Genomic DNA, 13134 nt, shown 5'->3' on the forward strand with positions numbered 1-13134 from the left:
TTATGATTGAATATTTATGACATGATTGTAGTACTAAAGAAGCACGCTAAATGGACATAGACTCTATTTCTATAACTAGGTGGCTAGTGTGTCATTCTTTCGATTAACAAATACAAATCAAAAGAAAAAATCATTATTTCACAGGAAACATTTTTACAAACAACTCTTACAAACAAATCTAACGTTACAACTGTCAACTTCAGAATATGGTGTCGGGGCGGGGCGACTCGCACGTCGTTTTGATCCGCGCGCCTTCACCAATCCGGGCAGAGAGAGGGACGGTTTGAGTTCAAAATTTGCCGATAGACTTTGGATGACAACTTGCGCCCATTCCAAGCTAGTTAGCTAAGCTTATTGACACCTTTCTGAAAATACGAAAACGAACCCAGAAGATTGTGTAATATATTTATGTTTGTTTAAACATGTCGAAGAAAGAAATTTACTACTCTGACAAATACACAGATGAAGCATTCGAGTACAGGTAGGTTGACGTTGTAGCTAGCGTAGCTGCTAACATGCTTGCTTTATATGCTAGCGCAGGCAAGTGTATCGTTACACAACCCCCAGGTTGATTAGCTAGCTAGCCAACGTTGGCTGTTGCCAACTTCCTAGCTAGCTTTAGCCGAGAAACAGCCATAATACTTTATTGGGCTAAAATAATAATGATACTTAGCTACTGCTTTTAAAATGATATTTGTTTGCTTTTAACTGAAGGCTGTATTCATGTGTTTATTTTGCAGTGAGTAACGTTAACTATCAGGTGACTTGGTTAACGTTCGCTAATAATATCAGCTGGTGTTGCCACATGTCCAAAGTTATTTGGGCTACTACACTGGTACTAAAGTTACATGTAAATCACAGAGGCCTTTCTATTCAGCTAGTAACTAAATTAATTGGTTGAACTCAATGTCCCTTTCCTACACAGGCATGTTATGCTTCCGAAACAGTTATCCAAGCTGGTGCCCACCTCTCATTTGATGACAGAAGATGAATGGAGGGGTCTGGGGGTGCAGCAGAGCCAGGGCTGGATCCACTACATGATCCACAAGCCAGGTGAGCTATTGACTGATGTTTCATAGAGCAACATCTCAGCATTACTTAATGTTATTTGTTTACTTAAGTCACAAGTCTTCTCATGACTGTTTATGAACAGATTAATCAGGAATTCTTGCTTTTCTGACATCCTCTTTAATACAGTTGAAATGTACTAGCCATATTGTATTGCCTATTACATGACTCTGACACAAACCATTGACTTCTTTTCCCCAATCTTATGTTGTCATGATCACATCCATACAGATGTAAAGCCATTGTTCTGCCATCTGCATATTTGAAAATAACATAGCTATCTCTGGTAGCTTGAAGTGAGTACTGAATAACCTTACTTGTTTTACTTCTAGAGCCGCATATATTGCTTTTCCGAAGACCTCTTCCAAAGGATTGAGTGGAAATCATCTTCCACGTCCCGGAAAACCGCCTCAGTTGAATTGTATGGTCTTTGTTGACTAAACAAGATGTACATCTCTCCATGTGTTTTGGTGTATAGAATAGACCATTTATTTTCAGTTTTTTTAAACTCCTCAAAATATTGGCGGTATGATAGAGGTAGCCCAAGGAGAGTGGAAGGCAGAAGGCTCGGCCCTGACTAAGAGATGGTGAGCAGTTCTGCTTTGATAGGTGGCAACAATATGAAGATGGAATTTCTCTCATGAGACTTTACCGAGCTTGAATAACATTTGGTACGCTTTTATTGATGTTTACTTGTCAATATATGTTGTATTAATGAGCATAGTGGTCAAATGTAGTTATTTTTGTCTTGAACGTGGAACATTTTATTCAAAGAAGAAATGTTTTTATTTTATTTGTTTTTCTGTGTGTGTGTGTATATTATCAGACAGTATACGTTTTGACTGACTAGAGTCACATTTCTGTTCATTCTAAATAGCACTGTTGCTGGATAGTACGTAAATACAATAATATTTCTTTACTTTCTGTGTGGAAGTTTGTATATGTTCTTTTCTGTATCTAAACATCCTTCATTTCATATTTTATAATAAGCCAGCACGGCAGTAGAAATGGTTCTCATTTGTCACCTCATCGAGTTGTTTGTTTTGCAGATAAATCCAACCTTGGTTAGGCCTAGTCCCATATGATGGAGGAACATGGTTGTGTAGTCAGCTACATTGACCACCAGTGGGGTGACAAACTCTGTGTCTGGTGCCCAGAGAGAATGCTGGGGCCCGGGGCTTGTGGACAATCACCTTCTCAGGGTTACGAGTTCCAGGGCCAGGCTTTAGAGTGGCATTGTTGGGGAAGCCATGGCAACCTAACATGGAGAAAGCTGGTTGCCTGGGCGGGTACACACTTGGATCTGTACTGTTGTATCTACCAGGGCCTGGGGTCTTGGACATGTCCTCGGAGGACCCCCTGGCAAGCTTGGTGGGGGCCCATGAGAGCAGGAAGACGGTGCTTTTTAGGTGCTGAGTTGCTGCTACAGTAGCGACTGTGGCAGCACATGGTATAGGATGGGGGTCTGCGCTGGATGTTGCATGGAGGAGCATTCTCAGGGCTATATGCTGCTAGTCCAGGAGTATGGAAAAGCCCTGCTGGTGGAAACGGCTGCAGTTAGCTTTGGCTTTCTAAAAACAAGCAACATTTTGAAATGGAATGCAGTAGGTTAATTTAGATTATGCATATTTGTGAAGTATGTTCATGAAGTTTAGATCTAACAGCAGAAGGCAAGGCTTGAGCTGTCACATCCAGCTGTATCTTGTTGCCCTACTTCTGTACGTGGCATATAAACTGCCACACTCAACAAGGTCCTTATGTAATTAACTCCTCTATCAGGAAAAATCAACATTTTCACATATCCAATAAATAGCGCCCTGAGACTGCAGTCCTCTAGGAGGATGCTTTGGGTCTTTGTCAAATAAAAACATGGTTATACTTGATTTATTACAATGTTATAGGTGCATTAAAATGTGTAATCAGATCTGAATTAAAAGTGTATTTACCTGAAGTTAGTTGGAACTTACTTGATTATCCTCTCACTTTGCCCAGCGTGGAGTATGCAGTGTTGCCGTCCCTGCTGAAACAGGTGGTTTTTGCATCAATGTAATACTGAGGCTGTCATCAACACCTTACACTACACTACACAAACAAGAGAAACAATCAAATAACTAGCTGACATACAATACTGTAGTAAGTTTGCCAGTACCCTAAGGACAGTCACATTTGGCTGATAAGTAGTATACTGTACTGTTGTAGGCTGGTTCACAGCTTGAAAAGTCTTTGTGGTGTCTCCCCTTAGTGGATATACATTGGCATTACAACGTTCAATATTCCCTTTCATGAGCAACTACTTGGGTAGTTTTCCATAGACCATTTAGGACTCTTGAATAGAGTAGCATGTCATGTTTAAAGCTTGGGATCTCTTTTGTGACCTCTGTAGTACTCACAGTTGTTGCTTATCCTGCTGTGGAAGGAGTAAGCAGGGCTGGTTGGCTTGGTGAAGTCATGGCTGATGAAAGCAACGGTCAGTGACAGCATAATGCCCAGGTCCTGGCCCTGTGGGATAGATATTTTACACAATAGGTTGAGGACCTGTGTCTGCGCGCACACACCAGTTTAAATATGAACAAAAAGGATTGTCTATTTCACACGTTACATGATATCTGCTGTAGGGACGAATATGCTGCAAAGGTTACCACGAAGACGTGCCTGATGATATAAACCACATATTTGCATCTGGTTGGTGCAAATTAGGCATGCTACAGTAGGTCATCAAAACAGCTGACTTTCACAGCCAGAGATGGTGCTGTACACTTTTGGAAAGTGTAACTTGGTAAAAATATATATATATATTTCAGCAACTTTTAACATTCTGTCAACTTTATAAAAAACAAGTTTCCCATCTAGAGGTTATTAAATAAAAACCTAATGACTATAGTAAGTGCCAAATAAAGTAAAAGGGTTGACGATTTCATACTTAAATCAGTCATAATTCTCCTTGTGACGGGGAATGGAAGCTTGGTGTGGCAAATAAATGCAAGCTTCACTTTTTTTTTTATTGTTAAAAGATTTCTAGCCTGTGGGTTGATGTGTTATTCTCGACCCACTTTGCTTTCAACCAGAAAATGCCAAAACCAGCTCACTTGCTTTTACACTATGATTTGACTATTAGATGTTACATTTTTCACCATATTAAACCAACAGTTAAGTTCACTTAATAACAGGGTTGACCTTAAAATGAGGGACAGACATATGTGAATCACATGAAATAAATATAATTTTGAAATGACTTTCTCAAAGCAGTAATATAACTAGGGCTTTAAAATGATGGTGAACATTCAGAGAAATATTGGGATTAAGTTGGTTAAAATCTTCCTAGAAGTCACAGAGGGATGTCAAAACGCTGAAGTCTTTATTCATACACGTACACAGCAGAGTTACTGAGAACATTAACACTGAATAAAGCGAGTTCTGGCTAGTCCAAGCTCTGAGAAATGATCAACTCCTCCAGTCAATGTTCCCTCTCAGACATGATGAAATACATTCAATTACTAACTAGCTAAACATGTAACATTTACATGTTATATTAACTCATCTCAGAATACACGAGTGATCTGTATTGAATAAGTACTGTACCATTTCTTCCATTAAGGAAGCTCATCTTTCTCTGCCGGCAATGATGGGGCGGTTTTTCACCTCCCCACAATGGTCAAAGAGATTTACGGTCCTACAATAAGTCCGACAAAAAAAAATCCTCCAAATCATTACATAAACTGCTCTATTCAATCAATAAAATGGCATTTGACAATACAGTATGCACAAAAACACAGGTATAGGGAGCATACTACTGTAGATGTGGACACAAACAGGCTCTAGAGATGCTTCATAGCCAGCAGGTCTTCCTCTCTTCTTAGTGAGGTGATCTTCTGTGTCAGATGGATGTCAGCTCTCCACTCAGCAGCAACATCTCCCAAGTCTCCCGAGTTAAATACAGTTGAGTACAGTATGGAGCTCGCCTATTCAGAAATGCATACCATAAAACAGTCTGTGCAGTTAATCACTCCAAAATAAGATCCATTTCCATCAAATAGGGCTGGGCGATATGGCCAAAATATCATATCACAATATTTTTCTTGTTTTTTACAGTATGGCAGTATTTTATGTTTCTAAATCATAAAAGTTCTTAATATGTTTTATGAGTAGTGCATGACCCGAGTATGGCAACAAGTTAATTCTAAGTGTTTTTTATGGGCTTTCTCCATTCGGATTATACTCAAACAAACTAGGACAAAACTGACAGGGAAGTAGTCCAATTTGTTTATTTATTTAGCACTGTATTAAATTACCTTCATAGGCAGTATAGTAACGGTATACCTTAAAAGACGATATATCGCCCAGCCCTACATCAAAGGCCCATAAAGACCATAAAAAATAGAGCATCTTGTTTAGAAGGGCTTTTAAAATGAACTAATGTTTGATCTCACTCCAATGCTGTCTCCAACTAGTCCATCATCTCAGCCAGTTAAAAGGCAGTCCAGCTCTGCTGGTGCTTCGAAACAATGTCATCACTCGAATTCACTGTCATGTAACACTATCTCCACAGAGCAATCCATGAAACCAAGATCCCCCTCTCCCTCCTTACTATTTCACTCTCGCTGTTCATCGCAGCGTGGAGGCAGAATATTACATTTCAACCATGCATGCAGTTGCCAGGGAGATGTTCCATGATATTCAGACTCAGAAACAGGGCTCCTGCATTGCTTGGTCAGCGAAGTGAGTTTCCCCACTGTACCTTCCCCATTCATACAGCAGACCTCCCACTTGTAATGTAGATATACCATTCACACTTTATATCACAACAGTATCCCTTCGAGACCTACAAAGCAGTGGAGTGAACAAATATTATCCTTCTTGACATAGCACAGTATATGATACACTGAAAGTGAGAAAGACAATGCACATTATAACATATGTAATGTGTAATCTGACAGTTTTCCACCACCATTCCTGTAGTTAGATCATACAGTGGGCTCATGACCCATTCAATAACCTCTACATTGAAAAGGCATATCCATGTGCCGTTTTGACCAGGTATTCATTTTAAACAGCAGCAGAAGCACACACTATAGTTGCCAGAAGCTATATTATAAATGAGAACATAAACAAGTGCCTTAACCAGCATTAAACATTAACAGGCTCCAACTCTCTCCTGGCTGCAGTTTAGGTAACCTGAATGTGTTGTTAACAGGGGCAAACAAACGGGTTGGTCCAGCTGCACACAGCCATTCCAGGGGTCACAGAGTCACAGCCTTCAAAGCAGAGGGTATTCTGAAAGGCCGCAGCGCTTCCTAATAACACAGCTAACTGCTGACAGGAGGACAGGAAATTCTCCTCAGACCAACACAACTCCTTAACCACCAGGTCTGCTCCTCGTTTCCTATGTAACATATAGGCCTATACATATAGGGAATAAAATTACTGCTACCTGAGGAGAGACTTACAGTAGCATGTAAAGTTAACTGCAAACAGAGACATGGATTGTATACAAAGTTTATTCTCTTGTTTTTCAAAAGCAGCTGTATTGAAAATGGATGTGGGGTTACATTGGTTTAAATGTGGTAAATGTACCATAGTTCCAAATCTTTATTCTTGTTTTAGGATATCAATAATCAAAATTTAACAAAACAAAATAGCTTATGTACTGTACAATCAAATCCCTGTCTGTTCAACAGTAAGGTGACAGCTATACCCAAATAGGACTTATTATGTGGAGATATTGGTAGCTTGGTAAAAATGTTTAGAAGAATTGAGCTTATCTTAATCCTCCAGTTTAAGGCTGCAGAAATTCCGTAGTAGGTTAACACACCAAATAAGTACATAAAGATATCCACTGTACACCTCAGTGTTCGACCTAATGCTTCCTCAGAATTAATAAAATAGGTCCATGACATCTTGACATATTTTTTATGAATTAAATGAAGACATTGGTGTAGGTGACAGGACAAAAAGGCAACAGGGGGGAGGCATTGGAACAAATAAACCAAAAAAGCACTAGCTACAAATAAATACCACAGATAGAAAAAACAACAAAAAACATTTGTTTTAACTCAGGTGTAATTACACCTCCATCTAGAGGTTACAGAAAAACAATGTAAAGGCACTACAGTGAATATCAAAGACGCTATGGTGTCTACTGTTGAATAAGAGACTGGAGATATAAAAGAGAGAAATACAGAGGGCTGGAGGGGGACTAGCATAGTAACACACACACACACGCACACACACACATAGTCCTTTAGTCATTCATATGCGCGCACACACACACATCCCACCATCTCTTCCTTTCAGGATGGGCAGTCCCCACGTTTCCTTCTCTCTCCACCCACTCTAAACATATTAACAAACAATGTACAATTTGGAGATCTGGCTGGTGATGCAGTCAGGGGAAGTTTCTGTGGAGGAGAGGAGAACAGTACACTGAATAAGATCTCTGACGATGTTCATTGCAATTTGATACAAAGGTATAGATATGCTATCTTTGATGTAGAGCAGTGGAGGCTCCTCAGAGGAGGAAAGGGAGGACCATCCTTCTAAGAGAATTTCATAAACATTTAAAAAGTTATCCTTTTTAGATAAAATTATACTAAACATATTCACGTCACCAAATAATTTATTAAAATACAATGTTTTGCAATGAAGGTCTACAGTAGCCACTACAGCACTCTGTAGGGTAGCACCTTTGTGTAGCCGGAGGACAGCTAACTTCCGTTCTCCTGTGGGTAAATTGACTTCAAAACAAAACCTAGGAGGCTCATGGTTCTCACCCCCTTCCATAGACTTACACAATAATTATGACAACTTCTGGAGGACATCCTCCAACCTATCAGAGCTCTTGCAGCATGAACTGACATGTTGTCCACCCAATCAAAGTATCAAAGATTGAATCTAGTACTGAAAGCATAAGCTACAGTTAGCTAGCACTGCAGTGCCTAAAATGTGGTGAGTAGTTGGCTTAAAAAGAGAAAAAGACAATACTTTAACAGTTTTGAACAAATTAATTTCTTCCAAAATGAAGGAAAAGCAAGAGAGAGAGGGGTAATTAAAAATAAATCACTTTCAGTTTAACTTACTTAGCTAGCAAATGCAGCCTACTCAAACAGCCTGCTCAAACAGAGGGATGCCATGTTAGCTATGACTATCCAACACAACACTGGAACTCTTCCAAGTCAAGATAAGCTTTTGGTTTTACTAAGTTATTGCCTCCGGGGCCCGCCAATGTAAGTGCTCAACTGCTTACTGACTGTACACTGTAACGTTACTGCATGATTGTAGCGGGTTTACTAACACGTTAGTTCTATTAGCTATGTTAGTTCTATTAGCTATGTACTATGACTTTACTTTAGCTAATATGGTGACAATGATGTAGGTTGTGTGTAGCGGTTATGATATGCTTGGATAGGTTTTTTTGTCTGGCCACATACATCTGATATGTTGTGCATTGAAGTCCACAAGTGGAGTGAAAAGGTGAGAGGAAGAGAGTGCATAGATGCTAGAAGGAATATACCATGGCTGCTATGAAAGTGAACTGTGTTTACGCATGATCAGGGGTGTATTCCGTTGAAAAACCTTTCTTAAACAGAAGAAAACAGAACAGGGATTAACATACCTGAATTTGTCCAATAAAAAACTTGTTTGCAACTTAATGATTACACCCCAGATCAGCTAGATGCAGGCAAGAGTGTGCAAGGCAGAATTGAATGTGTCACTGTCTGTCTATGTGTCACTGTCTGTTACCTCAAATGTTTCTATAGACCTGTGTGCACCTACATTGTAAACGTTCATTCATAGGCTTGGTTGTAGCAACCTCATGATGGTTAAAGGGAAAATGTGAGTAGCCTAAACCTATCACTGTTTCATTCAACTGGGTGAATGGAATATGAATGACAGTCATCCAATATGCGGCAATAGAAATAAGGCCAATCGTAATCACTCATCTTATAAGGCACTGACTGCTACTGATACCATCTATTGCCTATGCCGCTCGGCCATCGCTCATCCATATATTTACATGTACATATTCTTATTCCATCCCTTTACATTGTGTGTATAAGGTATTTTTTATTTATTTTTATTTAACCTTTATTTAACTAGGCAAGTCAGTTAAGTTAAGAACAGTGGGGTTAACTGCCTTGTTCAGGGGCAGAACGACAGATTTTTACCTTGTCAGCTCGGGGATTCCATCCAGCAACCTTTCGGTTACTGGCCCACCGCTCTAACCACTAGGCTACCTACACTCGCATTAACATCTGCTAACCATGTGTATGTGACCAATAACATTTGATTTGACGTAGAGGTATCTGAATACACTTTGTTATTACAGAGGAAATAGACTGAAACAGGTTTGAAGGTACAAAGTCACAGTTGAGTTAATTTCAAGTCCTATCCACATTACCACCGTGTTAACAGTTCCAACTCAGTGTTGTTGTGCAAACAGACGGAGAGGTCAGAGGGCCATACCATCGCTCATGGGTGTCCTTTGTGTCCAGTGTGGGTAGCTGGCTATCTGATGGACTGTTCTGCTCTCCCCCCTGCTCCCCTTCCGCCAGCTCAAAGTGGTCCTCCCCCTCCGCAGCGAAGGGTTCTGAGTCTGGGTCATACTCATAGGAGTAGTAGGACACCTCAGCCATGGAACCCTGCTCTTCCTCACCTACAGCATAAGAGAGAGGGGAGGAGAGAGGGACAGAGAGAGGGGAGGAGGGATGTTGAAAAAAATTGAAATAATAAAGATATGAGACAATTGTTCACACACATTGTTTTTGAGAGAACACTAGTTTTGGCTAAAACGTTAAGGAGAATTACAGTATGTTTCCACAGAGAATCTACCAAAAATGAGTTAATTGTACAAAGTGGCCAGTAGGGGTCACTATGTCCATTAAAAGTTCAGCCTCATGTAAAGCATTGCATGCACACTGCTCCTTTTGGAAATCATATATTTCAGATGACTACACACACTACATTCCATTTATTTTATCCAGTCTCTTAAACATAGTGTTTTATTGAATTATTTGTGAACTCAGCTCTGATGCTGTTTCACCACTAAGGGAGGAACTGACTCCAAAGTCTCAATGTTTTCACTAAATCTGTTGAGAATGCTGTCAGATTCTTGGCACACAAAATCACATCCATCACAATCGACCTAACCTAACGCACAGTGTAGCTCAGGTCAACAACATATAATAGCTCAGAATGGCAGTTTGCACAATGTTCATTGAGTGTAATAATCTGGTTTGATACATGTTTTCTGTACGTGTGTACCGCTAGAGTTTTAATGGCATTCCTGTGGTGAGGTGTCTTCCAATGTGAAGCATCAGTCTTTGTACTGAGGAGACCTTTGACCTTTGTGGAACTCCATTACAGCTACTGTGAGCTGCAGGCTGGGAACAAGTCAGCACAGGCATATGCCACATCAAACACACACGCACGCACACACAGACTTGAGCCTACTCTATATCACACCCACGATCTCTGCTACACACCAACATAAAGAATGATATATCTGACCAGGAGTTCTGTAACAAGTTATTTCAGCATGACATCTAAGTGAACCCTGTAGAGGAGCAACAAATATCACCTTTAAGAAAAACGATCCACCTAAGTGAAGCCTATACTCCTGTTTATCTGAATGTGAGAGTAGCCTGTAGAGTCAGTGCTCTACTTGCCCCTCTCCTCACCTTTCCTGCAGACTGGGGCAAGTCCCAACAGCCCCCAGCACACTGCAGGCAGACAGAGTGATCAGACCTGGAGGACAGGAGGGAAGGAAAGGCAGGGGCTCTCATCTACACCTCTAGCTCTTCTACAACAATGATCAAACTCCTTAGACTTATTTTTACTTATAAGAATGATCAAACTCGTTATAAGCCAGAAGAAGCAGATGCATGTTGGTGGACATATACTTTACAGTGGGTGTAGGGTAGAGCAAACTATTGTAGGCAGTCTGTATGTGAATGTTCTCAGAGGGTTGTATGTGTGTAGTCTGAGCTGGAGTAAGCTCCCTCATACAATACAGATCAATGGATACATGCAGCTATACATTTACAGTGGGCACAGGAGAGGTCTGGTCCTCCTCTGGCAGGTGTGTATACAGTGTCTCGAGAGTGGGAACAGAGCAGAGCAGGGTTCCCTACAGTATGAGCCGCCTAACACGCCTGCACATGTCAACGCAAGCTTCACTCAGAGGTGATACGCCTGAACTCTCCAGCCCCTGCCTTTGGCTGGCACTCACAACACACACTCTTCACACTCCTCAATTATCACACACACTCCCTCCTGCAGCTGGGAACCGCTGGTGTCCAATGAGAGACATGGGTGGGGGAGGTGTAGAGAGAGGAAAAGAGAGAGTGGTGTGTGTGTGTGTGTGCGTGCGTGTGTGTCTGTATGAGTGTGTGTGAGTGCTTTGCCTGGCACTGTACTTACCTTTGTGTACAGGCACAGGAGCTTGCCCTGGTTCCTCGCCTGTTGCAGTCTCTCTGTCCTCCGTGGTGGATTCCGCTGTGTGAACAAAGACACAACACAATGACAACAAGCCAATGTTACACGGACCACATATTAAACTGTACGGTTACAGTACAAGTGTGATATCTTTTCCCGTATTTCCAACGTGGGTGAATATCTCTAAATCACCCATACACAAACAAGCGACAATAGGAAGGTCTAAACACGTATCCGTTCCTTCTGATAATCTACTGTATGAAACATTTGGCACAGGCAGCCGAGTTGTTCCCACACAGGTTTTGTCTGTGTCTTTTCCCACACAGGTTTTGTCTGTGTCTTTTCCCAATCCGCTCCACAACAAGAAGGCTCCTTTGTTGTTGGTCTGTGCGTCGGAAAGGAATGTGACAGGGTTTTCAAAGGCCTGGACAAAAGCACTCTGTCATTTGGGGTGCCCTGTAATATAGCAGCGCTGGGAAGCTCTCCTCACAAACTTCATCCAGCCTGCACCTGAACAGCTGTTGCCACAGCCACACACACACACCAGCCCACCCTTTCTTCTCCTACTTTTGTGTGTGGGTGTAATAGATTATGTGCATGTTGGGCTGCCCTGCACCCTCTTCCAGCACATCCTCAAAGGGTGTTTCTAATAATCAAAACATTTTGGAGACATATTTTTGGTGGATGTAATGTTTGACTATGAAATAGATCATGTTTTAGCTCTTCAATGTGTGGCAGCTGACCAATAAATTCGAGCCACATGTGAGCCTGGATGGCAGAGACACTGGGAAGGGTTCAGAGCCTGGCAGTGTTAGGAGCAGTCAGTGGGTGTGGGGGCACAGCTGTAGCAGCTTTGAATTAAATCCATTCAGAGGATGAATTCACATTAAAGTCATGAATTGATTAATTGGCCATTACTGTAATTAAGGATTTTTCAACTAATTAGCTTAATTTCAAATGGAATGGAGCCCATCCCTGGTAGAGTAGTCTTACTCTGAGGACACTGGGACATGGGCACTTGTTCTATGCGGGTCCCGTTGCGGCAAGCGAAGACCTCCATCTGACACTGGTTCTGGTAGAGATGTCCGTCTGAGCCACACACCGGCTCCCCGTCATAGCCACAGTCCCTGTAGCAGGTGCAACGCTCAAACTTCTCCTCCAGACAGCCAAACACCTTGTTACATTGGTTTCCCTGGACAAAGCCTGGGTCAGAGGAAACACACAGGACAGGATCTTTTGCATTTTTCTAACAATGTTTATCAACATTGTGTGATTTTAGTTGTTACATTTAACCATCATAATAGAGCTCATCAGCTTGTCGCCCTAAAAAACGGAAATGACTTACCTCTGGTTCGTTCAGCCATTCCTATGGGGAACATGAATGGGGAAAGAATAGGGTTTTGGGATAAACGCCCAAAATAAGGTCTGAGGTAAATACTAGTGCTTTATGTGCTTTTTTTATTACATAAATGCTTCAAAATTCACAAAAAGTGACGCTAGCTGATGCAGATTATCATAGACCAAAATGTATATGATTTCTTAAGCCTGCGTTTACCACAGACCTTATTTTCTATGTTTATCCAGTGCCCAGGTAAAGGGTAGGAAATAGAGAATACATATTTCATAGGAGGGAAA

General features: G+C 41.2%; 2 protein-coding genes across 3 annotated transcripts in view; one reads left to right on the forward strand and one right to left on the reverse strand.

Annotated features, from left to right (window-relative positions):
• The first annotated feature begins 248 nt into the window (after positions 1 to 248).
• On the forward strand, positions 249 to 3015 carry LOC109902522 (cyclin-dependent kinases regulatory subunit 1-like). Its single transcript, XM_020498939.2, has 3 exons — positions 249 to 481; positions 926 to 1053; positions 1401 to 3015. The coding sequence occupies exons 1-3, from the start codon at positions 423 to 425 to the stop codon at positions 1442 to 1444; spliced, it is 231 nt and encodes a 76-aa protein (XP_020354528.1). The 5' UTR covers positions 249 to 422; the 3' UTR covers positions 1445 to 3015.
• A 3532-nt stretch (positions 3016 to 6547) lies between these two features.
• The window catches only part of LOC109902521 (C3 and PZP-like alpha-2-macroglobulin domain-containing protein 8), a 49726-nt gene continuing 43139 nt past the window's right edge, over positions 6548 to 13134 (reverse strand). Inside the window, exons 40-43 of one of the 2 annotated variants that reach the window (XM_020498938.2) lie at positions 12493 to 12702; positions 11485 to 11559; positions 9529 to 9718; positions 6548 to 7463 (exon numbers count right to left, since the gene is read on the reverse strand). In XM_020498938.2, coding sequence (XP_020354527.2) covers position 7463; positions 9529 to 9718; positions 11485 to 11559; positions 12493 to 12702 — 476 coding nt within the window. In that variant the 3' untranslated portion in view covers positions 6548 to 7462. Of the gene's footprint in view, positions 7464 to 9528; positions 9719 to 11484; positions 11560 to 12492; positions 12703 to 12794; positions 12866 to 13134 lie in introns of those variants that run through there. The other variant, XM_031786112.1, reaches the window with a different exon arrangement.

Source organism: Oncorhynchus kisutch, linkage group LG13 (genome assembly GCF_002021735.2).
Source record: "Oncorhynchus kisutch isolate 150728-3 linkage group LG13, Okis_V2, whole genome shotgun sequence".
In the NCBI taxonomy this organism is placed as follows: Eukaryota; Metazoa; Chordata; class Actinopteri; order Salmoniformes; family Salmonidae; genus Oncorhynchus; species Oncorhynchus kisutch.